This window comes from Moschus berezovskii, chromosome 12 (genome assembly GCF_049115385.1).
Source record: "Moschus berezovskii isolate FMDL1 chromosome 12, NW_MosBer_1.0, whole genome shotgun sequence".
Taxonomy (NCBI): Eukaryota; Metazoa; Chordata; class Mammalia; order Artiodactyla; family Moschidae; genus Moschus; species Moschus berezovskii.
Window position 1 is genome coordinate 27,048,232 of NC_142471.1, and position 27,038 is coordinate 27,075,269.

Here is a 27,038-nt window from a genome sequence, read left to right on the forward strand (position 1 = left end):
CTTTCATAATTTAAAATAAAATTTCATCATAATCAGCCTGTAAGTGGAAAATTTGAGGTACACAGCAATGAACAAGATGGGGAAAAGAATTTACTAATTCCAGAAAGAAAAAATTAAAATTAGCTAGAATGAATCCTAACATTTGAGAAAATATCTAACTTCAGCTTTCCTTTAAAGCATTTAGAATTATTCAAATATTTGTCTACTACATGTGAAGTTTTATTACTGTCAAAAAGCTTAGGTGATAGCAAATATTATGGATATCCACAACAAAAAGCCAAATTTGTTAGGTGTCACCAGAATAAATTAATACAATGTGACAGAAATTCCAAAAAAATTATTTTTATGGCTGGGCTGACTGAAGCCAACCTGTTGACTACACGGAGGAGTCAACAAAGGAATTAAAGAGAAGACAGAAGAGAAAAAGGTGATTCTCGGTTTGGGGAGTGCCAGATGCAAAGGCGTGGGAAAGGAAAAAGTGTAGCATATTTGCACACAGTAAATGGTTGGGTTTAGCTGGGGCACAGAAGGAAGACAGGCAGGCAAGGGGAGATGCAGCTGGAAAACCGACTGGGACTAGAAAGACGACAACCTTGGACTTCAGCTGTTTAACCCTTGAGCAAATTGTTGTGACCAGATCAAAACTGATACCCTATCTCTGACTAGCAAAGGTGAAACGTACCTCCATTTTTGCATTCGACCAGCGCGGTACTTCAACCACCATGTGAAACACTTCCTGCGAACAGAAAAGGGGGTATGGTCACCGGGGCTCATCTGTCCTCCTACTTCAACAAACATACTCAGTTCTTCTTCATAAAATGCTGCAAGGACGGAATGGGAAGAATGTTCCTATAAAGAAAACAGTTTTTGACACAGCAGAACTTGTTTCTCTGAGGAGGGCCATCTTCAAAGCAACCGCCTCTCAAAGCTAAGCATTTCCTCCAGCGACAGTGCAATTACTCAAAATGCTTTTGGAGCTTCTAGCTCAGAGGCGGTTTACGAGACAAACCCCAAATCAGAACATTTATTTAAACCCCAAATCAGAACACAAAGTCAATCAGCTTGATTACCCACATTATTCTCCCAATTTTGCTGTTTTTATGTTTTTAAAAATAATTTTATTTTTGGCTGTGCTGGGTCTGCACTGCTGCATGGGCTGCTTTCCAGTTGCAGTGAGTGGGAGCGACTCTCCAGCTGTGGCGCTCCAGCTACTCACTGCAGCTGCTGCTGCTGCTGAGTCACTTCAGTCGTGTCCGACTCTGTGTGACCCCATAGATGGAAGCCCACCAGGCTCCCCCGTCCCTGGGATTCTCCAGGCAAGAACACTGGAGTGAGTTGCCATTTCCTTCTCCAATGTGTGAAAGTGAAAAGTGAAAGTGAAGTCGCTCAGTCGTGTCCGACCCTTAGCGACCCCACGGACTGCAGCCTACCAGGCTCCTCCATCCATGGGATTTTCTAGGCAAGAGTACTGGAGTGGCTTGCCATTGCCTTCCCCGTCTCACTGCAGCGGCCTCTCCTTTTGCAGAGCATGGGCTCTAGGCGCACTGGCTTCAGCAGCGGCAGCACGTGGGCTCAGTGACTGTGGCTCCCGGGCTCTAGAGCACAGGCTCAGTCACGGGCTTAGCTGCTCCACAGCATGTGGGATCTCCCTGAGCCACGAATCAAACCCGTGTCTCCTGCACTGGCAGACAGATTCTTTACCACTGAGCCACCAGGGAAGCCCCAATTTGGCTGATTTTAAAAATCAGGTACTCCTCAAAAGACAAGAAGTTTGGCACTGGAGATAAAATAAAGTGAAATGCTTGTTGCTCAGTATGTTCGACTCTTTGTGACCCCATGGACTGTAGCTAGTCAGGATGCTCTGTCCATGGGATTCTCCAGGCAAGAATACTGGAGCGTGTTGCCATTCCCTTGTCCAGTGGATTTTCCCAACCCAGGGACTGAACTCAGGTCTCCTGCATGGCAGGCAGATTCTTCACCGTCTGAGCCACCAGAGAAGCCCTTTTAAAAATCAGGTATGGTTAAAATATTTTTGGAACATAGTTATTTTACCTTCAGTGTCAAACTTCTTGTCTTTTTTAAAAATCACTGAAAGTCGCTCAGTCGTATCCGACTCTTTGTGACCCCATGGACTATATACTGTCTGTGGAATCCCCCAGGCCAGAACTGGAGTGGTTAGCCTTTCCCTTCTCCAGGGGATCTCCCCAACCCAGGGATCAAACCCAGGACTCCCACACTACAGGCAGATTCTTTGCCAGCTGAGCCACAAGGGAAGCCGTTTTTAAAAAATCAGGTACTCCTCAAAAAGCCAAGAAGCTTGACACTGAAGATAAAATCAGTTCAGTGCAGTTGCTCAGTTGTGTCCAGCTCTTTGTGACCCCATGGACTGCAGCAGTCCAGGCTTCCCTGCCCATCACCAAATCTGGAAGCTTGCTCAAACTCATGTCCATCGAGTCGGTGATGCCATCCAATCATCTCATTCTCTGTCATCCCCTTCTCTTCCTATCTTCAATCTTTCCTGGCATCAGGGTCTTTTCAAATGAGTCAGCTCTACGCATCAGACGGCCAAAGTATTGGAGTTTCGGATGCAACATCAGTCCTTCCAATGAATATTCAGGACTGACTTCCTGTAGGATTGACTGGTTGGATCTCCTTGCAGTCCAAGGGACTCTCAACAGTCTTCTCCAACACCACAGTTCAAAAGCATCAATTCTTTGGTGCTCAGCTTTCTTTATAATCCAACTCTCACATCCATACATGACTACTGGAAAAACCATAGCCTTGACTAGACGGACCTTTGTTGGCAAAATAACGTCTCTGCTTTTTAATATGCTATCTAGGTTGGTCATAGATTTTCTTCCAAGGAGGAAGCATCTTTTAATTTCAGGGCTGCAGTCACCATCTGCAGTGATTTTGGAGCCTCCAAAATAAAGTCTGTCACTGTTTCCATTGTTTCACTATCTATTTGCCATGAAATGATGGGATCAGATGCCATGATCTTAGTTTTCTGAATGTTGAGCTTTAAGCCAACTTTTTCACTCTCCTCTTTCACTTTCATCAAGAGGCTCTTTAGTTCTTTAGTTCTTTGCTTTCTGCCATAAGGGTGGTGTCATCTGCGTATCTGAGGTTATTGTTATTTCTCCCAGCAATCTTGATTCCAGCTTGTGATTCATCCAGCCCAGCACTTTGCATGATGTACTCTGCATACAGAAGTTAAATAAGCAGGGTGACAATATACAGCCTTGACATACTCCTTTTCCAATTTTGAACCAGTCTGTTGTTCCATGTCTGGTTCTAACTGTTGCTTCTTGACCTGCATACAGATTTCTTAGGAAGCAGGTCAGGTGGTCTGGTATTCCCATATCTTAAAGAATTTTCCACAGTTGGTTGTGATCCACACAGTCAAAAGCTTTGGTATATTCAATAAAGCAGAAGTAGATGTTTTTCTGGAACTCTCTTGCTTTTTCAATGATCCAACAGATGTTGGCACTGCCCTTTCTAAATCCAGCTTGAACATCTGAGAGTTACAGTTCACGTACTGTTGAAGCCTCGCTTGGAGACTTTTGAGCATTACTTTGCTAGCGTGTGAGATGAGTGCAATTGTGCGGTAGATTGAACATTCTTCAGCATTGCCTTTCTTTGGGATTGGAATGAAAACTGACTTTTCCAGTCCTGTGGCCACTGCTGAGTTTTCCAAATTTGCTGGTATATTGAGTGCAGCCCATTAACAACATCATCTTTTAGGATTTGAAATAGCTCAACTGGAATTCATCACCTCCACTACCTTTGTTCATAGTGATGCTTCCTAAGGCCCATTTGACTTGGCATTCCAGGATGTCTGGCTCTAGGTAAGTGATCACACCATTGTGGTTATCTGGGTCATGAAGATCTTTTTTGTAAGGCTCTTCTGTATATAAAATACTATGAAGTATTTTATAGTATTCTGTATATAAAATGCTATGAAGATAAAATACCATGCTCCAAAAATGCTTTAACCAATGACAGTTCTACTGCAATCCCTTTATAGCCTTAAATTGACTATTTGAAATTGAATGATATATTTTGAAAAATCTCAGATGCTTACTGTCTAAAAACTCAAAGAAAAATCACTTTGTTACCTCCTTTGTATACCAGAGTCAAGTATCAACTTGAAATAGAGTCTCAATAAAACTATGCTTTAAATAGCCATAAAATTATTTTTTACCATGGAATAAAATTTTAAATGCAGTTTTTCAGTTTAAAATTTCTATAAAAGGGAGCAAATGAAGCAACGGATAAAGGATTAATCTCCAAAATATACAAGCAGCTCCTGCAGCTCAATTCCAGAAAAATAAATGACCCAATCAAAAAATGGGCCAAAGAACTAAACAGACATTTCTCCAAAGAAGACATAAAGATGGCTAACAAACACATGAAAAAATGCTCAACATCCCTCACAATCAGAGAGATGCAAATCAAAACCACAATGAGATACCATTTCACACCAGTCAGAATGGCTGCTATCCAAAAGTCTACATGCAATAAATGCTGGAGAGGATGTGGAGAGAAAGGAACCCTCTTACACTGTTGGTGGGAATCCAAACTAGTACAGCCACTATGGAGAACAGTATGGAGATTCCTCAAAAAACTGGAAATAGAACTGCCATATGATCCAGCAATCGCACTCCTGGGCATACACACCGAGGAAACCAGAATTGAAAGAGACACATGTACTCCAATGTTCATCGCAGCACTGTTTATAATAGCCAGGACATGGAAGCAACCTAGATGTCCATCTGCAGACGAATGGATAAGAAAGCTTTGGTACATATACACAATGGAGTATTATTCAGCCATTAAAAAGAATACATTTGAATCAGTTCTAATGAGGTGGATGAAACTGGAGCCTATTATACAGAGTGAAGTAAGCCAGAAAGAAAAACACCAATACAGTATACTAACGCATATATATGGAATTTAGAAAGATGCAAATGATAACCCTGTATACGAGACAGCAAAAGAGACACAGATGTATAGAACAGTCTTTGGGACTCTGTGGGAGAGGGTGAGGGTGGGATGATTTGGGAGAATGGCATTGAAACACATGTGTTGTCATATGTGAAACGAATCACTAGTTCAGGGTCAATGCATGTTATAGGATGCTCGGGGCTGGCATGCGGGGATGACCCAGAGGGAGGATAAAGGGAGGAGGGAGGTGGGAGGGGGGTTCAGGAGGGGGAACTTATGTAGACCCGGGGCGAATTCATGTCAATGTATGGCAAAACCAACCAATATAATATTGTAAAATAATTTGCCTCCAATAAAAAATAAATTAATTACCAAAAAAAAAATAAAATTTCTATAAAAGGGCACACATGATACCAAATCTACCATTACTTTTATAATAATGCATATTTTAAACAATGATTTAAAATGAAAATCACTTAGTGACACACTTATTAGAATTACTTCTTTGCTACTTAGAATCAAAAAACAGGGACTGATACAATCAGTACAGAAAATAAGCCAAAGGTTTCCAGACAGTAATTACCTTGCTGCTACTTTGGCTAAGCAGAAAGCTACACAGATTTATATTCAAGAGGCTAAAACTTCTGTCACTTATTTAAGTTCTTGGCCAAACTAAGGGAGACTACAGTATTCCTCAGTTTCAGTTCCAAGTCTTCTGACACCTACTCTTTACAACATAAAAAACCCAAAGAATGGTACTATGCTGTGCTTAGTTGCTCAGTCGTATCCAACTCTTTGCAAACCAATGGACTGTAGCCCACCAGGCTCCTCTGTCCATGGGGATTCTCCAGGCCATAATACTGGAGTGGGTTGCCATGCCCTCCTTCAGGGGATCTTCCCAACCCAGGGATCGAACCAGGGTCTCCTGCATTGCAGGCTGATTTTTTACCAGCTGAGTTACCACGGAAGCCCCCAAAATGGAGACATTATTTAAATCTGGGACTCAGTAAACTGCTCTATCCTTGAAGTCATAACTGTGTGGTTTTAGAAAAACACATTATTACATGGAGTCGCATAGAGTCGGACACGACTGAGCGACTGAACTGAACTGAACACATTATTCACGGGTAGGAAACCTCAGACTCAATATGTGATTACATGTCATTCTACTCATTGGAAGCATCTAGTAGCTAGCACCACGTCTACACCTCAGGTGTTAAAATGAAAAACCCGCACATCCGCAAACAAGTGAGAACTTAAAAGTGTACAGTAATAATACCCTTAAGGTCCACAAGATGGAGCTGTTAACTACATGAAAAGATTACTTAAGACCAGAACACGAAGGAAACTGGCTTTTTTTTTTTAACTTTATTTTGTATTAAAATATAGCCGATTAACAATATTGTGATAGTTTCAGGTGGACAGCAAAGAGATTCAGCCATACGTATAAATTTATCCATTTTCCTCCAAACTGCCCTCCCATCCAGGCTGCCACCTAACATTGAGCAGAGTTCCCTACTACACAGTAGGGAACGGTAGAACTCTACTGTAGGAACAGTAGCTACACAGTAGGACCTTGTTGGTTATCCATTTTAAATATAGCAGTGTGTACATGTCAATCCCAAACTCCCTAACTATCTCCTCCCCTCATTCTTACTTCCTGGAGACCAGAAGTTTGTTCTAAGTCTGGGATACTGGCTGCTGCTGCTGCTGCTAAGTCACTCAGTCATGTCCGACTCTTTGCGGCCCCATGGACTGCAGCCTACCAGGCTCCTCCATCCATGGGATTTTCCAGGCAAGAGTACTGGAACGGGGTGCCATTGCCTTCTCCGAGATACTGGCTAGTCTTTTAAAATAAAATATCAACAAATGAATAAAACACCTAAAGTAAAAAAAGGATCGAATAAAAATCACTGATTCAAAGTTTGGAAAATACATTGAATGCTTTATTAAATGATAAATACATAGAGATCCTCAAAAACCACATTATCTAATACTACAAACCTACATAAACTATTAAGAATGTAGAAGAAAAGAAAGAGAAGGAAACAACATTACAGGAAACAAAACATCTTTTAGGAAAAAACTACTGAAAACAGAAGAACTCTGAAAGCCTGAAGGTTTGGTACTCTTAGAAATTAGCTGAGCCAAAAATAGCAAGGAGTATCCTGCAAGAAGCCTGAGAGACTATTCATTCATTTTTCGTCAACAGATATGTATTGAGCACCACTGTTTTGTGCCGGATACAAGCAGTGAACAGATTTCAAGCTTTTTCAACTCCCTAAGAGTTTGGATTTCTGAACCATATCACTTAGCTTACAGGTCTCAGGTTATAGCCTAATGTTCACACATCTAGGTGAGGGGCTATGTAAAATGAATGTTCAGCGATTTTTCAAATGTAGGTAGTTACTGCAGTGATTACTGTATCTTTTTTTAAAGCAATGAATGCATAATAACGTTCAGTCACTACTTTCCCCATCAATCATCATCATCAAAAGAGGGTGTTTTTCAATTACTTTGATATTTAAAAAGGGAGGATGTTCTTATTCTTTGTTTCTCCTAGACACCATGTCTACAGTTCAGGGAGCTGCCACTAGGTACACAGTGATACTCAGGATTTTCAGGGCAACTGATAAGAGAAATTCAACCAATCATTTCACTGCTACTGGGGAAAAAAAACCAACACTTTTTCTGTTAAGACATTATGCATTCTATTTGAAGCTCTTGTGCACTGTTGATAGGAATGTAAAATGGTATAGCCACTGTGGAAACAGTATGGTGGCTCCTCAAAAAATTAAAAATAGAATACCATATGATCCAGCAATTCCATTTCTGGGTATATACCCCGCACCCCCAGGATTGAAAGCAGGTCTTGAAGAGATCTGTACACCCATGTTAATGGCAGCATCATTCACAATAGCTAAAATGCAGAAGCATCCAAGTGTCCCTCAAGGCAAGAATGGATAAGCAAAATGTGGTATGTACATACAATAGAATACCATCCAGCCTTAAAAGGGAAAGAAATGCTGACACATGCCACAACAGGGATTGAGCCCTGAGGACGTTATGCTAAGTGAAATAAGCCCGTCACAAAAAGACAAATTACTCTATGATTCCACTCACATGAGGTATCTGGAGAAGTCGAATTCACAGAGACAGAAAGCCGAATGGTGGTTTCCAAGGTGTTGGGGATGGAGGAGAATGGGAAATTATTGTTTAATGGGTATATAGAATGTAAGTTTTGTGAGATGAAAAGAATTCTGGAGATGTAAAGTGGTGATGGTTGCAAAACAAGATGAATGTACTTAATACCTCTGAGCTGTATACTTCAAAGTAGTTAAGATAGTAGGTTTTATGTTATGTGTATTTTACACATTAAAAAATTGGAAAAAATTATGCATTCTAATATTTCCAATGTTTATGGCATTTAAGTACTACCTAAAAAATTCATGCTTTCTTTAATCCTAACTGGTTTCAACTATTACTTAGCTCAATCCTGGATTTATTGTCTTGTTATTCCCATTGTTAAGGCTTCTCAGAACTGTTCTCCACTTCTACTGTGTTTTGGATTCTAAATCCCTGCTCTGGCATCAAGCTTTCAGCTCCCTGTTTACAGTTTCAGAGAAAGAAAGAAGAGGTTAGCATTCCTAGTAGGATGACCTTGACAAGGCTGTAGGAAGCAGGGGAAAGACAAACAACAGCTTCCAAAGTCTGAAACAGAGCAATCAGTTTGACTGCCCAGATTTATAATCATTTCATCAGTAAGCCAAGAATGTTAATGCTATAGCTGTCCAGATTTTCAGATCAGAAATTCTAAATCATAGCGTCCCATTAATCAAAAAGATTTAAAATAAAATTGCTTTAGAAATAGAAGAAATCAACCTATATCTCAGTTTCTAACTTCATTGATTAAACAGGAGTATTACAGTGAGCGGAGATCTCATTTCTAAAATGGTGAATTTTCTTGTGAATCAAGTCAGTAGTCCGACAGGTCATTTACTAATGAATAGGCTATGGCTATTAGGTAAGCTATTATTACTGACATCATTAAGTGCATACATAGGGAATATATTCTTAATTACATCCCATCCATGAATCTTAGTAGTAACGTTAAATGTGTCTTTATTGGGAGACTTATGAATACCTCATGACTTGTGATCTTTTCCCAACACTGGATCTGAAGTCTAGTGAACATGACATGCTGTACTGCAAAATTGCATAAGTGGCTTAAATTAGCATTTCCATGTTGAGTCTTCATGTGTTTCTCTAAATAACTTCAGAAATCAAGTAGATACCAGACTTAGGAAGAAATACGAACTCATCCTGATTCCACCATCCTTTTATTTTTCTGTTTTGCAATAAAATTTTGGGGAAAAAAAGTGGTGATATAATTTTCTTCTAAATTTATCAAGAGTAGATATGGAGGAAGAGGCTAAAAAAAAAAAAAAAAGGCAGCTTGCCTTGTTTTTTTTCTAACCTCTAGAGTATTTTTGAAATATAAAATTCCTATCAGAAGAGCCCATGTATTTAGTAAGGAAATGCTCTACTCCCATAAAGGTGCTTTTGTGAAGGTACAGCAGATATCATTCCTAACAGTATTTATACCCTATTAAGTACTCACTAAGTAACACCTGGTTTCAAGTTTTGACTTCAAAGTCAGTTCTGTGATTCCAGGATATATCCTAAGTTGTTAAAAGTAAATGAGTTCCTCCTATGCACTGCTGATGGGGTTGTAAATTGGCCTATCATTACAGAAACACACAGCAGCGCCTCAGAACACACACACAAAAACTATCATATGATCCGGCAATCGCACTTCGGGTATTTGTTCAAAAGAAAGTAAATCAGAATCCTAAAGCGATACCTCCACTGCGTTGCTCACTGCAGCATTATTCACAATAGCCCAGATATGGAAACACTCTAAGTGTCCATCAATGGATGAGTGGATAAAGATGTGATACACGTGCATACATACACAAATGGAATATTCAGCCTTAAAAAAAGGAAACCCTGCCATTTATGATAATATGGATGAATGTGGAAGATACTATGCTAAGTGAATTAAATCAGAGAAAACCAAATATTACATTATCTCACTTGTATGTGGAATCTAAAAAAGTTGAGCTCATAAAAACAGAAAGTAGAATGATAGCTGCCAGGGGCTAGAAGGGTAGGAGAAGTGGGGGGAATGTTGATCAAAAGGTACAGACTTCCAGGTATAAGAATGGTAAGTTCAGGAAACCTAATGTATAGCACGGTTCTATGAATTCCCCTAAGATAGTAGATCTTACCACACACACCCAAAATAAATGAGGTGGATGGAGAGGCTAATTAACATGATTAAGGGGATCATTTCACAATGTTTACATATACCAAAACATCGCACTGAACACCTTAAATACAATGACTATTCGACAATTATATCTTAATAGAACTGAAAAATAAATTTTTTAAAATGGGCTCCTGAATTCTTTCAATGACAAGTAACAAAATTCTATTGGAGAAGCTGACACAAAAGAAATGTAATTACCAAAGTTCACTTGTATGCCCCTTATTCATTTAAATGATAATTTCACACAGGAAAACATGATTTACATCAACCAAAAAAAAATTTGCTCAACAAATTAAGTGTCCAGGGGAGATAGTTAACCCATTAAAATTTAAAAACAAACACGTTTCAGTAATGCTCATTTGTTTTCCAATCACACAAATTTTTACTCAGCAGTTTCAAAAAACTCTTGTATTTGGTAATGCATACTGCCATATGCCACAAATACAGAAAGTAGTAAAACTTAATTGACATAACAAGCTCCTCTTTTTTCCCTTCAGATGAGCTTTAAGATGAGTAAATTTTGGAGAAAGATATCCTAACCATATCTGTTTACTTTCTTATCTCTATAAAATCAAGCAAGAGTATGCATATCGAGCTGTCAACCTTTCCTATGATTTGCAATGACTAAGAATTTTGACCATAGAACCTTTTTCAAGAAAAGTGCACACTTACACCAAATTGCAATTTTAGAAAGATATCAGAACCTCAGAAACCCATCGATGAGTATTCCAGGGTCTCAAGGCCACCAAGAATTCCCAAACTAGAAGACTTTATAGCCTTTCCAAATGAAAAAAGTTCTTACTCATTTCATTTCTTTTGAATTCTAAGTTAAAAAAAAAATTAAGCAAACCATTTTTTTTTTGTTTCACCCCCCTCCTTGTTTTCTTTATAAATATCAAAGAGATATCAACTGTAGAAAATCTGGAAAATACCAAAAAACAGAGGAAAATCCACCACCCATTCTCACTTGAGCCAGTGTGGCTCAATGGTTAACATGACAGGTTCTAACACCTGGGTTTGCATCCTGCCACTACTGCTTATGAAAGCTGGTTGGTAATCCTGGACAACTAAGTTAATGAAAGAACCCAGCTTGGAGATAGGAATGTCGGCTAAAGGAGATAATCCACATAAGGGTTTTAGCATGGTACTAAATGTAATCTAAAACACCCACTAAGACCAACAGTGCTCAGAGGTGAAGCAACTTGTTCAATATTACCAAGCTAGTCAGTGGCAAAACCAGGGCTAAAACCAAGGTTTCTTACTCCCAGTTCAGTGATCTTTCTACAATAGAGCTCTGAAAGGCTTCAGACAGAACCAGTCATTGTGGCTAACATCATCATCCTATTGTGGGGGCTTTTTATGTGTTTTTTTGTTATTGTATATTGAGACTTTATAAGCCAGGCATTATGAATGCACATTACATGCATATTTAATCATCACAACTTTTTTTTTAGTCAAATCCATCCAAAAAATTTTGTCTTTTTACTTATTTTTTTGACTGACTGACATATAATTGGCTTAAAACATATGAGTTTCAGGAGTACCACATGGTGATTCGATATTTATATACATTATAAAATCATCACCATGATAAGTCTAGTTGCTATTTGTCACCATACGAAGTGATTACAATATTATTGACTATATTCCCCATGCTATACTACATCCCCATAACTTAGTTTATAACTGGAAGACTGTACCTCAATCTCCCATAACTATTTCCCTCATCCCTGTGCAGGCAACCACGAGTTTGTTCTCTTTATGAGAGTCTGTCTCAAGTAAAGTTGTTTTACAACTTTACCTTTTTTACAAAATTGATAAACCAGAGATTATGGTCAGGATATCTGTTTTTAAAATTTAGCCATCTTAAAGCTCATCTGAGGGGGAAAAAATAGGAGTTTATTCTTAGTTATGACATGCCAATATAAGTTTTAATTGTTATCACTTTTCATCTATGTTCCCAGTTCGAACTTTGGTTTGGGAAACACAAAACAAAACTCCAACCAGTCTATATACATATAATGTTGGAGAAGAGGAACAATATTTAAACTATTAATTTAGTGACATTCTTTAAAGTTTCATTTATAAAACTGCCTATAAAAACAAATAGAAAATTCAAAAGAAAGCAAACCCTGTAAGGAAATGAGTACCACTGACCCTTGGAACAACACTTTGGGTTTGAACCGTGTAGGTTCACTTATATGTGGATTTTTTTCAATAGAAAATACTACAGAACTACATGATCTGTCAATTGAATCTCTAGATAGGGAGGAATACAGGGAGCCAACTGTAAATCATAAGCCAGTAGGGGCCTTAACCCCACACTGCTCAAGGGTCAACAATAATCTAAAAAGCATCCACTTGGGTGGATGCTTATCTCCTCTAGAAATTTCAGGTATAGTAAGATAGTATTTTTAAAAAGTTAAGAATGGTACACAACCGCAGAAAATATCCTGTTCAGTTTCTAGAGCTACCACCTATTTGACTAGAAGCTTGGCTTTTTTTAAAGGCGAAAAGTTCCATATTTACATATTCTCCCAACAGTCAGCTGAAAACCATTACAGAAGCCTATATGGTTATAACTGGTATTTAACATAGAAGTTTAAGATATGGAATAGAAGATACCAAACTTCTAAAATTAGAACATGATACTTGAGCACTTTAAGATTTTGATATAGCTTGATTTTGATAAAGCTTTTTAATCTACCCAGTGTTTCACACTGTTTATCCTGATTATGTTCTGGATACTTAAATTTTCTGTTATCTCAGAAGTTTTAAGTCAGAATACACTTTGAGCTACAGATGTTTTTATATTTGATCCCAAAATAGACCCAGAGCAAAGGATTTCCCTACAATTAAATATCCAGTGAGTCCCTCCTTCACTTTCACCCAGTGGATTTGGAAATAACCCAGGTAAGGTATCCGAGTCACAAAGATTTCCAGAACTGGCTGGATCAATTATCTAATGACACATAATAAGAAATCAAATACTTACTGTCCACATTTTTCTTTTTTGGCCTCACCATATAGCATGTAGAATCTTACTTCCCCAACTAGGAATCAAACCCATGCCCCCTATAGTCTAAGCAGGAGTCTTAAGCACTGGACCACCCCAGAATTCCCAAATTCTATCTACATTGAAAGGTCCTGATGTGGAGTAGAATACAAGCCTTTGGGCATTTTTTCCTTATAGATCTGAGTTGTATTAAAGGCACATTCCCTCATTATCATCCCTCAAACTGCAGGGCACATTAGGGATAAAGTCTATGTGTACCAACACAGAAATGTATTTACATAAACTTAATCATACTGATTTTTTTTCCCCAAAAAATCACACTCTTCTGTAACCAATGGAATTAATCAGATCTTTTATTTAGTCTAGAATCCAAAATAAGTTATGTGTTCCACACCCATGTTTTATATAGACTAAACTTCCTTAAAAACAAAACAAAAACAACTCTTTCCTGCCTCTAAGGCACGAGTCTTGAATTCACTGAGGTCTGGACCTCTGGTGAAATCCATTGTCATTGCAAGAACCTGTGCTTTTGAGCCAGCTCAGGATAGTACAAAGGGGCTTCCCTGCTGGCTCAGAGATAAAGAATCCCCTGCATTGCAGGAGACCGCCTGCAATACAGGAGATCAGGTTCAATCCCTGGGTGGGGAAGATCCCCTGGAGAAGGAAATAGCAAACCACTCCAGTATTCTGGCCTGGGAAATCCCAGGCGAGACAGGGGAGCCTGGTGGGCTACATACAGTCCACGGGGTTGCAAGAGTCAGACATGGCTTAGCAACTACACCATCACCACCAGGATGGTACAAAGGCAGACACTTCACTCGAGTGAGCGCAGATTATACACACAACCAGTTCCGTGTAAGACATCAAAGAGTTGCAGGGTAACCACAGTGAAGATGTTTTACACAACATCAAAAAGTAATCTCAGCTTCCTATTTTGGGGTAACTTGTAGCAGCAAGATTAGGCACCATAACTGCTATGATTTTTCTGATCCTTGGCTAGACTATTGTCCAATAACTTACAGCTATGGACTAAATGTTTCTGTCCCTCCAAAATTCGTATGTTGGAATCTTAACCCTCAAAAGTGATGGTACAGTAGGTGTGACCTTTGGGAAATGCTTAAGACATAAGGGTGGAATCCTCGTGAAAGGGATCTGTTCTGTTCTGCTCAGTCGTGTCCAACTCTTTGCGACCCTGTGGACTGTAGCCTACCAGGCTTCGCCATCCATGGGATTCTCCAGGCAAGAATACTGGAGTGGGTTACCATTTCCTTCTCCAGGGGATCTTCCCCAGGGATCGAACCCGGGTCTCCCGCACTGGAGGCAGACGCGTTAACCTCTGAGCCACCAGGGATCAGTGCCTTATAAGAGAGGCTTCAAGGAGCTCCCCAGCTCCTTCCACCACATAAACAGCTAGAACTCTGTGACCAGAAAAGGGCCCTTGCCCAGCCATGCTGGCACCCTGATCTCAGCCTTCCAGCCTTCAGAACTGCAAGCAACAAATTTCTGCTCTTTATAAGCTACCCAGTCTAGGTATTTTGTTACAGCAACCCAAACAGGCTAAGATACTATAAACACACACACACACACCCAGCTATATGACAAGAAAATGGTTTCCTTCCTTACTACATCTGTATGTCAAGGTTCAATAAACTTAGGGTCATCACTTTACACCACTTGATTATTCAAAATGGTCTGAAATGTAACTGTAAAGTACCTTGATTACTAATTATACAAGACAATTCAAGCCAACCAAATGATGCCAAGTCAACCAAATGACCCCAATTCAAGAGGAAAGGATTCTGCAGTTCATATCAACTCCCAGGAAATCAGATGTAACAAATTAAAAGGTTCTGAATAAGTACAGTTTTGAGAATCCCACCGGAGAACACATGCCAATTAGAGGTCTCTCCTGTAACTATACCACATAATTGGCCTTGGGCTGTTTGCTCTACTGCCCCCAGTTAGAGCCCAGCTCAGGCAGGCTACTCAGAAGCAACACATGGATTAGATTTCCTGCCAGTGTCCAAGTGTCCGGACAGAACTGTAGCAATCTTCCTGGTAGAAGTACAGTGAATTTATCTATTTCTGATAGTCCGGCATAGAAAAAAAGTAAGACTCAGCACACGTAAGGATAAGATTTCATCTTTATTATTCTAGACAAACACTGGAATGTGCTATTCACAGGTATTATGTATTAACATCTAAAAGATTTGCACTCACTATGGGTCAAGTTTCCTGACTGAATGAAAAACAAAAGCCTTAAAGGTACAAAAAAGAATCAGACATTTGTCCTTGTGTCAGTCCCTAAACATGGATAGTATAAACTTTTCCTATTGGGAGGGAGCATAAAACAAGCAATGGCTTTAAAAAAAAAAAAAAAAACTATTTAAACTTGCACAAATAGTACATGCTCTTTGCAAAAAGATTAGGAAATATAAAAAGTCAAAAATGAAAATAAAAACTAAAAGTTACCAGCAATTCTGGTGCTGTTTTTTTTTAATCCAGGCAGCTTTAATACATTTGTTTCTGTTCCTCCACTCCTTCTCCAAATTATAGCTGCTTCTTCTAACCAAAAAATCGAAGACAGTCTCCTTTTTAGTCAATGCACCTTTAACTGGTAGCACAATGAGGCATTTTAAGCACTTGTTATGACATATAAGAAAATCCGCACATCAAACTAACTGAGCTGAGCAAAGAGACTATGGTCGAGAATGAGGTCTTACCTTTTCTGCATAAATTGGAATATCATGAAATGGAGAGATATATTGTCCTTTTTCATTTTCTGCAAAATCAATTAGAAAATATTATTACTTTTGTTGGTTCATTACATTTCCAGATGCATGAAGTACACATTTTTCAAGACTTTTCTTTTAAAATAATGTTTAGACTTACAATAAATTTGAGAAAAAGGTAGAGATATCCCACATACCCTCTCCTCCCCATATCAACACCACTCGCCAGATTTTATTCCCACCCCAGAGAAACTGGTTTTATACTTGACTGCTCCAAGTCCAGGTTAGGTTTTCATTCTACTTGTTCCTTAGGGGTCTAAAAGGCACTAACCTCTGGTGAGAGTGGGGACTGCTTTACAAACCTGTGTACCCCAGAACCTGACTGCAGTGTCTGGTATACAAAAGGCAAATTGTTTGATCTTATATCAGTTAACAGAACTAATGACATACCTGGGTTCAGGGAGAAGGGAGGGGACCAATTTGTCAAATTATAAACCATGATGCTTTAAGTGGTGTTTCCAGGGAGACAGAGCCATCTGAGATTATAATTTTTCTTAAGGATAATCTAGTTGTAACAACACTTTAACAGGCAATTTCTGATTCTAGAGAACTAGCTACCATATCCCAAAAGTACTTCTAAAACATCCTCACTATTCTTTAGGATATCTAAGGCTTAATCCACATTGCATTCCTTCATGATTAAAAATCAAGGTGGAATAGGAAAAATTGAGCAGTGACCACCCGCAATGACCCTTCAGAGTCAACAGTAAATTGTGATCCAACCACTACCAGTTTTAAAAAGATTGGCAAATTAACATAATAGAGGTAAAAACTGCTATTAAAGAAGGATGCTAAGAAGTCTGTATTTTTTAAAATTAAAATTATATAGTACTCACTACCTATGCATAATCTGAGTAAAAATTGTTCTTCTTCTGTAAATATAACTTGAAAACAATTACTGTAATCATCCCCGAACCTTCAAACTAGAGTCACTCTCTAAGTCCCTCCTATAGAGAAATTCTGGAGCCAACACTAACTCCAGAAAAACTGCTCAGTGAATTATCTGTCAAAGGTTTCTGCACTGCCCTTGTTGCTGAATCCCGAAATTCATGAAATGGGTGGGGAGGTCCCACACTTTTTTGGATTTTAAATGGCAGTCTAACTTCAACTAGTTGTGTAACTTTACAGCTCACTTTCCTTTTCCTCTAACACCAGGCTACTTTAGGCAAGGAGCTTTGTTCTTTCAGTTATTAACCGAGTATCCCCTCTTCCCCTCTCTTTATTGCTCTTCATAGCCGGAACTCATAGAACTCAAGGCACCTGAGTTTAGTTCGTTTGGAACTAAATAGTGAATAAGTTAAAATAGAAACGCCTCCTTTATCTCTAATAATCTTGGAAGGGTGGAAGGGGGTGGTGGTAAGAAGAAAAAGATAAACAAGAGATAGCTTTCCCCCACCTAGGAGGCTAAAGGAAAGGGGAGCCTCCAGCCTTTAAGTGCAGACTTTGGGTGGGTACCCCTTAGACGCGATTCCCCAGCCCAGGGGCCAAAACTTGGCACTTTCTTACTCATGCTTGCCCGACTGACGTCACCTGTTTGACGGGAGAGGAACAGCTTTCTGTTTCATAAGGCATCTTTCCAGCATCAGGGCTACTGGAAACCAAGCGTCAGGAAGACAGAAGCGCTACTGGGACCTCAGACGGACCGGTCCAGTCCTCTACTGACCGCTCCTGATCCGGGCTCAGTTTCTCCGTCTGTAGAACGTGGGCCTAGACTTGACCCCTCCAGGTCCCCACAATCTGAGCTACAGTGGAGGAATTAAGGTCTTAGGATGTCACCACCATCACCTCCTCTCCCCCACCCCGTTCCTCCGAATTGAATAATCCTCTTACGGGGATTAGCTTAGCCCAAGACACCTTATTTAGGGTTGCTCAGTGGTTTCCTTTTCCCATCAGACACTGCCTGAGCCGGACACCTGCAAAATTAGCCTGGCGTAGGTTCAGGTCCAATCGGGCGTGTGAAAGGGGAACGCCTATCCAGGCCGTCCGACGCGCGAGCGGGACGTGTGAAATGAGGGCCAGGCCCTCCCAGACCCGCCGCCCAAGCCCCCGGGACCGGAGGAGGAGGCCGGCCGGCGCCCGCGACAACGAGCCGAGCGCGGGCCGCAACTGCTGGAGCCGGAGCCGAAGCGAGGCCCGGGAATGAATGGGCGGGCTGGCAGGGAGGGGCCGTGGGCCTCCGACACTCACTGAGGAAGACTCGGTACTCGAGGGTGAAGGGCGCCGCGCGCTCCTCGCTGCTGAAGCCGCTCATCCTGCCGGAGACCAGCTGCCGCCGCCGCCGCAGCTACAGAGCCACAAGACCGCACGCGGCGCCGACTGACAAGAAGTGAGCTCCGCGCCTGCGCACTGCGGGACCGGCGGGGCTAGCTGGGCGGGGAGCCGCCTTTAACGCCGCTGGCGCGCTCGAGCCCACCCCGTGCGCAGGCGCACTTCGTACGGCTGGCGAGTCCCGGCGCCCTAGCTCCACCCCCTCGGGCCGCGCCTCCGCTGACCGCCGCTCAGCTCGCAGGCTGGGCCACGTGGCTGGCGGCCGGCTTTGGCCGTGATCCTTCTGACCTGGCGGGCTTTGTGCCTCTGACCCAGGAGGGTAACCAGTTCTCAGCGTGGACCACCTAAGAATTGACTGTCGACATCTCGCGCACACTGGGAGCTCACCTTTGACTCACACACCCTTCTCCGCAGAGTAATTTCTTATCTCAAAAGTTTAATAGAGTCAGCTGCTTTACCTGACGATCTGTGGCAGGCGGGAGCAGTTTTCTGATCCGTTTAAGCAAAGTTAAGGCATGTTAGTGACACCAAGCTGTAATGGCTCCCAGCTAGGTAGGAGCTCCATCACTTTCTGGCGTGTGACATCGAGCAAACTGCTGTTAACCTCTCTCTCAGTTTCTCACCTGGGAAACGGAGCTGGTCAGAGTAAAGATTTCAGAGGTTGCAGGGATGATGAACCGAGCTGATGGACGTGCAGATCCGGGGGAGGAACATCCCTAGATGTCCAGTGGGTAAGACTCTGCCCTTCTTCTGAAGGGGGCGCAGATTCGATCCCACGTGCCACGTGGTGTGGCCAAAAAAATTGCAAACGAGGAAAAGAAAGGAACAGCTGGCTTGTAAGCACTCAGGAAGTGTAACTTGTTATTCCCACCCTTATCTGCAGAGGATTCAGTCTGCACCCCCTGCTTGCGCAACACTCCCTTAGGACTTCAAATGGAAGCACTGGAATAGTCCAGGCCCGAACTCAGAGTCCCTTGAGGGCATTTCTCTCAGGCACAAGCTCTTTGAAGCTTATTTTTATACCACTGTTTCATGGTGTTAGGCCAGCCCCCAAAAGCTAAAGTCTGATTGAGGTTATGGGCAGATGATTTACATCACTTACATCCCCAGTTCTGTATGTTGGGTTTTTTATGTAAATTTCAAAATCCTCAAACTAAGCAATAATTATTCACTAATTTGATTACAAAATTATTTCAGAGAATGCCTAGTTTTATTTAAAATATTTTGATGGGTTGGGCCTCTTTAAATAATCTTGATTTTCTAGGACATTAAAGATAATGTGCCTCAAAGATATTTTGATTTAAACTCTTTTTCCCCAAAAAACAATGTCTAATATGTAAAATGAGATGTTCCCTGTATTAAATGAAAACCTAGTAAGATAATTTTCCAGTTAGTGGGAGTATCCTTCCCTTGTCTCCATCCAAACTCTCACTTATCTTCAGATGGCCATGACTCACTGACCTTTTAAACACTACACCACACAGCTTTTCCATAGTTGGAACACAAGGGCAGGAAAAAGAAAATAGTAGAGCAGTAGTTCAGTCAGTAATGCAACACATTATTGAAAGCTAAAGGTATCTCTGCAGAGTGAACACTAAGTAGGCTCACCTTCAGAGAGTTTCTTAAAAGGGTGCGGAATTGAACTGCGCTGTCAGTTTTCTACATTTAAGCAGATGGAGCTAGTTTTCTTAGAAAAACCCCAGAATCTCATGTGTAACTGACTTGGGAACAGATAGAAATGATGCAATAGTGTGCCACATGTACTTTCCTTTTCGCTTCTTGCTGCTAAGAGCAAGAAAATAAAGTCTTGCTGACCTCTGGACTTGCACACTAGCTCTTGTTTTATTGAACGTCCTGGGAGAGCCAATCAGTACCAACCCCAATAAAAAGCCAAATCCTGGCTTTGCTCAGGCACAAGTCAGTGCTGTGTAACTTTCCCTTGCAGGCAGGTACGATGAACCCCATAGCCCCTTTGGACCTTGTTCTCGTTCTCATATCTCTCTGGAGCTGAGTACAGTACCTGGCCTAGAGTAGGTGTTTAATGACTCTTTGCCAGAACAATAGGTAGAGGAATTGATGAAAAGGAGAGCAAAAATACCTTCTTAAGTATAATAGTTTGACAAAGGATGAACCCAGCTGTTCTCAAATGTTCTCTCTCTTGCTCTGTAACTGAATCCAGTGGTGCTTTTTAGTCCATATCCTGCTGTTTGCTGTAGTTAGTTAGCCCTGTTAGGCACCTCCAACTTCCTGATGCCCTTTCTCTTCCTTTGCTTTATGACTGCATTTTCTTCTGACATCCCTCCTACTTCTCTGGCCACTCTTTTCTCATTCTCCCTTTTAGCCATCTCTTCCTCTGGACCATCATTATTTTTCTAACTTCTCATGTTCTTTCTCTCTAGAGATACCCTCTCCCTAGGTTATCTCATGTATATGTTTGGTGTCAACTACCACCTATAAGTCCTATAACAGGAAAACTTTCAAATTTATAACTACGTTTTATTTAACACTCATGACTGTTGTCGCTGCTAGTGGTAGGGTTGTAGTCCTTCAAAAGACATGGTTGTGGGCCCCACAGAATTTATAGTCTGAAAGGAAAGACAGACTTCAACAAATACTTGCAATAAGTTTGGATAAGTAGAGGGTATTCCCTGGTGACCTAGTGGTTAGAATTCCAGGCTTTCACTGCCATGGCCCAGGTTCAATCTGTGGTCAGGGAACTTATTAATAGATCCCGCAAGCTGTGCGGCAAGGCCAAAAAAGAAAAAAGGTTTGGATAAGCAGAGTGATAAAGGAGGTACAAGGCTTTGCATTATAGGAGCGGGGAAACTTTTCAAAGAAATGATCCTTAATCTATGACCTAAAAGATAAGTGGTTAATAAAGCAAAAAGGAGAAGATAGAAGCCAGAAAGAGTGTATTAAGGGATGAAACCAGAGAAGAGGTCAAAGTTAAATGACAGAGGGCCTTGGAAGGCATGATATAAGGATTGAACTTTTTCTGAAGGAGCAATGAAAAACCTGTAAGTGTTTTTAGCAGGAAAGTGACATGATCAGAATTGCTTTTAAAAGTGGCTCTGGGGACTTCCCTAATGGTCCAGTGGTTAAGAATTCTCCTTCCAATGCAAGGGATTCCGGTTCCATCCCTGGTTGGGGAACTTAGTTCCTACATGCTGTGGAGCAACTAAGCCCAAGCACCACAACTACAGAGTCTATGCGCCTCAGTGAAAGATCTATATGAGACAGCAAAGATCCCACATGCCACAACTAAGACCCAACGCAGCCAAATAAATAAATAAAACACACACAAAAAAAATTTTAAGTGGCTCTGTTAGCAGCTTGAAGCCTGGATTCAAGTTCAGCAAGAACAGGCAGAGAGAACCATGAGAAGTCTGTTGCAGTGACCCAGGTAAAAGATGCTGGTGCCCTGGACTTGGGTAGCAAGAGATGAGTGATTACAGAGCTGTGTTCAATATAGATTCAGTGGAATTGATTACTGGCTGGACAGAGTGGAAGATGAGCAAGATGGATTTGAGGATGAATTCTAGGTTTCTGGCTACAACAACTGGTTGAATGGTGTGTCATTTACTGAGATAGTTTGGTTAGGATGGAGGGTAAGAAAAATGATGACTTTAGTTTTGGATATTATAGGAAACACTGCTAGTTGCTGCCCAATAACCATATCACCTTCTCCTTTCTAAAAGAATCCTAAATTCATTCAGGAATCTATTCCTCTGTGCATACCTTTGCTTCAGGGCAGCCAGCCCCTCCACTGTCTTCAAGGAATGCATTTTATTTTATAATTTTTTTATTGAAGTATAGTTGATTTACAACGTAGTATTGGTTTCAGGTGTACAGCAAAGTGATTCAGTCACACATATATGTCTATTTATTCTTTTTCAGATTCTTTCCCCTTACGTGTGCCTGTGTGGTCAGTTACTTCAGTCATGCCCGAGTCTTTGTGACCCAATGGACTGTCGCCAGCTAGGCTCCTCTGTCCATGGAATTCTCCAGGCAAGAATACTGGAGCGGGTTGCCATGCCCTCCTCCAGGGGATCTTCCTGACCCAAGGATCAAATCTGAGTCTCCTGCATTGCAGGCAGAGTCTTTACCGCTGAGCCACCAGGAAAGTCCTTTATCCTTATAGATTATTGCAAAATATTGAGTATAATTCCCTGGCTATACAGTAAATCTTGTTGCTTATCTATTTTATATATATAGTAGTGTGTATATATTAATCCCAAACTCCTAATTTATCCTTCTTTCCCTATGCCCACAAAGAAATGCATTTTAAATAAGCTAAGACATTCAAGGTTTTCAGTATTTGCTTCAGGCATGCAAATGTGATACAATTCTTCCCAATGGGATAAAGGGAAGGCTTCCCAGAGTGTTTCCAGGAAAGGTTTTATCTTAAAAGGAGAGTATACTTCTGAATACTTGTTGTTTGAAGCCACAGAAATTTTAAAAGTTGTTGTAACATCATAATCTGGGCTTCCCAGTGGCTCAGTGGTAAAGAATCAAACTGCCAATGCAGGAGACACAGGTCTGATCCCTGGATTGGGACGATCCCCTGGAGGAAGAAATGGCAATCCACTTCAGTATTCTTGCCTGGAGAATTCCATGGACAGATGAGCCTGATGGGGTGGCAAAGAATTGAACGTGACTGAGCAACTGAGCATCCATGCACGCATATAGCATCATAATCTAGCCAAAACTGACCAATACAAATAACCAAAACTGCTGCAGCCCTCTTATGAAGCGTCAAACATCAAGAGAGTTTGCCTAAGAACCAAGCTGACATGCAGAGATTAGCAAATCAAATGATGGAAAGAACTTGAGTTCTTAAAATGTCTTTGAGTTACTGACGTAACTAAGCCTGGAATTAGTCTGCCTCTGAATCTCTTACTGCATTAGATAATAAACTTCTTAGAGTTTAAACCTGCTAAATTGGGGATTTCTGTTACTTGAAGTCAAAACATCTTGGCTAAAATAGACACCCTGAAAAAGGAATGAAATCCTAACTCATGCTACAACATGTTCTACCCTCCCTGAATAGAGCAAGACAGGGGGCAGTGGGGATCAATTATTGCTCAAACAGAGAATGATTTACCACCACCATTGGCTGTGTGACAGATAAACTAATTTGCTCAAATCGCCAAGCTTGGGTTTTTCCACCCACATTTATTTGGTTGCTTACACATGACAATAGCAGCATTTGTTGGTGTTGGGATTCAAAGGCCTGGGCATTGCAGTTAGCAAGAGAACACAAATAACTCAAGGTGGGACTGACAGCCAGTTCAGCAGCTTTCATCTCATCAATGACCCCAGGGCAGAGGAGTCGAGAGGATAATTTCTTTCAGCCCATGGCTGCCATGAAGGCTTGACATGGTACTGAATCAGACTAAATGTACATCATTTACTTAAACTGCTGGTATTTCTTCCATCTCAAATCTGTGGAAGCCACTGAATGTGATGAAAACATGGTCTTCTGGCCAAAACAGCAGTCTGGAACCTGGCTGGTTTTATTTTTTAGGATTAAATGGGACTTCCATCAAGCCTCTTTCTTTCATTTTGAACCTGTTTCCCAAATATAGGAAGGAGAATTCACAGCAGCTTGAGAGAGTGGCAAAAATCTGGGCTTCCTGGTCAGATGCACCAAGATTTGAGTCTCAGCTTCAGCACCATCTAGTTATGTGACCTTCAGTAAGTTATTTAACTTCTTTGAGACTTGCTTTTTCCATCTATCAGTTCAGTTCAGTTCAGTCGCTCAGTCGTGTCCGACTCTTTGCGACCCCATGAATCAGAGCACGCCAGGCCTCCCTGTCCATCAGCAACTCCCGGAGTTCACTCAGACTCATGTCCATCGAGTCGGTGATGACATCCAGCCATCTCATTCTGTCGTCCCCGTCTCTTCCCACCCCCAATCACTCCCAGCATCAGAGTCTTCCAGTGAGTCAACTCGTCGCATGAGGTGGCCAAAGTATTGGAGTTTCAGCTTTAGCATCAGTCCTTCCAATGAACACCCAGGATTGATCTCCTTTAGAATGGACTGGTTGGATCTCCTTGCAGTACAAGGGACCCTCAAGAGTCTTCTCCAGCACCACAGTTCAAAAGCATCAATTCTTCGGCGATCAGCTTTCTTCACAGTCCAACTCTCACATCTGTACATGACCACGGGAAAAACCATAGCCTTGACTAGACGGACCTTTGTTGGCAAAGTAATGTCTCTGTTTTTTAATATGCTATCTAGGTTGGTCATAACTTTCCTTCCAAGGAGTGAGCATTTTTTAATTTCATGGCTGCAATCAGCATCTGCAGTGATTTTGGAAGCCCCCAAAATAAAGTCTAACACTGTTCCGGCGGCGCAGATGCGAGAGACGCCCGCTCTGGGGACAACCGACCATGCGCAGAAGCGTGGCTGAGAAGAGCTTTTCCATCTATAATATGGGAATAATGTAAAAATACCTGTTTATGTAATTATTTCATTAATTCCACAGACATTTATTGAGTGCCTCCTATGTCCCAGGAAGTATCCTAGATCCAAGTCCACAAAAGTGAGTGAAATAGACAATAGCTCCTGTCCTTATGGAGTTTATGCACTGCTGTGAGAGATAAATAACAGTCATAAAGCATTCCGGAGAAGACAGTGGCAACCCACTCCAGTACTCTTGCCTGGAACCTGGTAGGCTGCAGTCCATGGGGTTGCGAAGAGTCGGACATGACTGAATGACTTCACTTTCACTTTTCACTTTCATGCATTGGAGAAGGAAATGGCAACCCATTCCAGTGTTCTTGCCTGAAGAATCCCAGGGATGGCAGAGCCTGGTGGGCTGCCGTCTATGGGGTCGCACAGAGTTGGACACGACTGAAGCAACTTAGCAGCAGCAGCATAAAGCATTCAGTACAGTGCCTGGTTTTTAACAGGCCCTCAGTAAACTCTTGGAGAAGGCAATGGCAAGCCACTCCAGTACTCTTGCCTAGAAAATCCCACGGATGGAGGAGCCTGGTAGGCTGTAGTCCGTGGGGTCGCTAAGGGTCGGACACGACTGAGCGACTTCACTTTCACTTTTCACTTTCACACATTGGAGAAGGAAATGGCAACCCACTCCAGTGTTCTTGCCTGGAGAATCCCAGGGACGGGGGAGCCTGGTGGGCCTCCGTCTATGGGGTCACACAGAGTCGGACACGACTGAAGTGACTTAGCAGCAGCAGCAGCAGTAAACTCTATGAGTTGACCAGAAATGTAATTTTTGAAATTCAGTACCATTTTGACATGCATTAATTCCTTCCCTATTGATTCCTCTCTTATCTCAGGGCCTTTGCACATGATATTCTCTGTTTGGGTTGTTCTTTCCTCAGCTATTCCCATGGCCCTGTCTCTCATCTGATTCATATCTATATTCAAATCTCAATCCTTAGAGAGTCCATTCTAATAACCTATTAATATAGTCCTCCACCCCTAAACACCTTCTATCCAGAGGATCCTTTCAAAGGGTCTATCTTGTTTTAGAGGATGAGATGGTTCAGTTCAGTTCAGTTCAGTTCAGTCGCTCAGTCGTGTCCGACTCTCTGCAACCCCATGAACCACAGCACTCCAGGCCTCCCTGTCCATCACCAGCTCCCGGAGTTCACCCAAACTCATGTCCATCGAGTTGGTGATGCCATCCAGCCATCTCATTCTCTGTCGTCCCCGTCTCCTCCTACCCCCAATCCCTCCTAGCATCAGACTCTTTTCCAGTGAGTCAACTCATCACATGAGGTGGTCAAAGTATTGGAGTTTCAGCTTTAGCATCAGTCCTTACAATGAACACCCAGGATTGATCTCCTTTAGAATGGACTGGTTGGATCTCCTTGCAGTCCAAGGGACTCTCAAGAGTCTTCTCCAGCACCACAATTCAAAAGCATCAATTCTTCGGCGATCAGCTTTCTTCACAGTCCAACTCTCACATCCGTACATGACCACGGGAAAAACCATAGCCTTGACTAGACGGACCTTGGTTAGCAAAGTAATGTCTCTGCTTTTTAATATGCTATCTAGGCTGGTCATAACTTTCCTTCCAAGGAGTAAGCGGCTCAGTGGACATGAATTTGAGCAAACTCCAGGAGATAGTGAAGGACAAGGGAGCCTGGTGTGTTGCTGTCCATGGGATCACAAAGAGTTGGACATGACTTAGCAACTGAACAGCAACAAATCTTGCTTTAGACCCATTCTTGATAGATTTTAAAATCTATTAGCAATAAATCCCTCTTATATTAAGGGCAAGTTCTTGTACTAAAGTCTCTACGATATAATCATATTGTATGATTACATTTCAACATAATCAAATTTTAAAGATATATTTGAAAACACTGTAAATAAAAGATATAAGAATGACTAGCATCCCTAGTCATCAGGAAATTTTTCTAAACACTGATACTACTCAGTGTTGGTAAGAACAACTAGAGTGCTTGTATACTGCTGATGGGAATGCGAAATGGCACAGCAACTTTGGAAAACACTTTGGCAGTTTCTTGCATAGTAAAATTATACACTTACCCTCAACCCAACCCACCCCTAGGTCACTCGATAGAACTGAAAACATATATACATATAAGGACTTATGTGTGTTCATAGCAGCATTATTCATAATTAAAACATTCATAAAAAGTGTTAACAACTCAAATATCTATCCACTGATGAACAGACAAA

The 27,038-nt window shown here is 41.4% G+C and overlaps 1 protein-coding gene across 1 annotated transcript in view; it reads right to left on the reverse strand.

The window, feature by feature from the left end:
* PPA1 (inorganic pyrophosphatase 1) overlaps nucleotides 1-18,447 on the reverse strand; it is a 38,055-nt gene extending 19,608 nt beyond the window's left edge. The window contains exons 1-3 of the mRNA XM_055425550.2: nucleotides 18,275-18,447; nucleotides 16,019-16,077; nucleotides 683-736 (exon numbers count right to left, since the gene is read on the reverse strand). Of these exons, the coding sequence (XP_055281525.2) occupies nucleotides 683-736; nucleotides 16,019-16,077; nucleotides 18,275-18,338 (177 nt within the window). The 5' untranslated portion in view covers nucleotides 18,339-18,447. The remainder of the gene's footprint in view (nucleotides 1-682; nucleotides 737-16,018; nucleotides 16,078-18,274) is intronic.
* Between the last annotated feature and the right edge of the window lie 8,591 nt (nucleotides 18,448-27,038).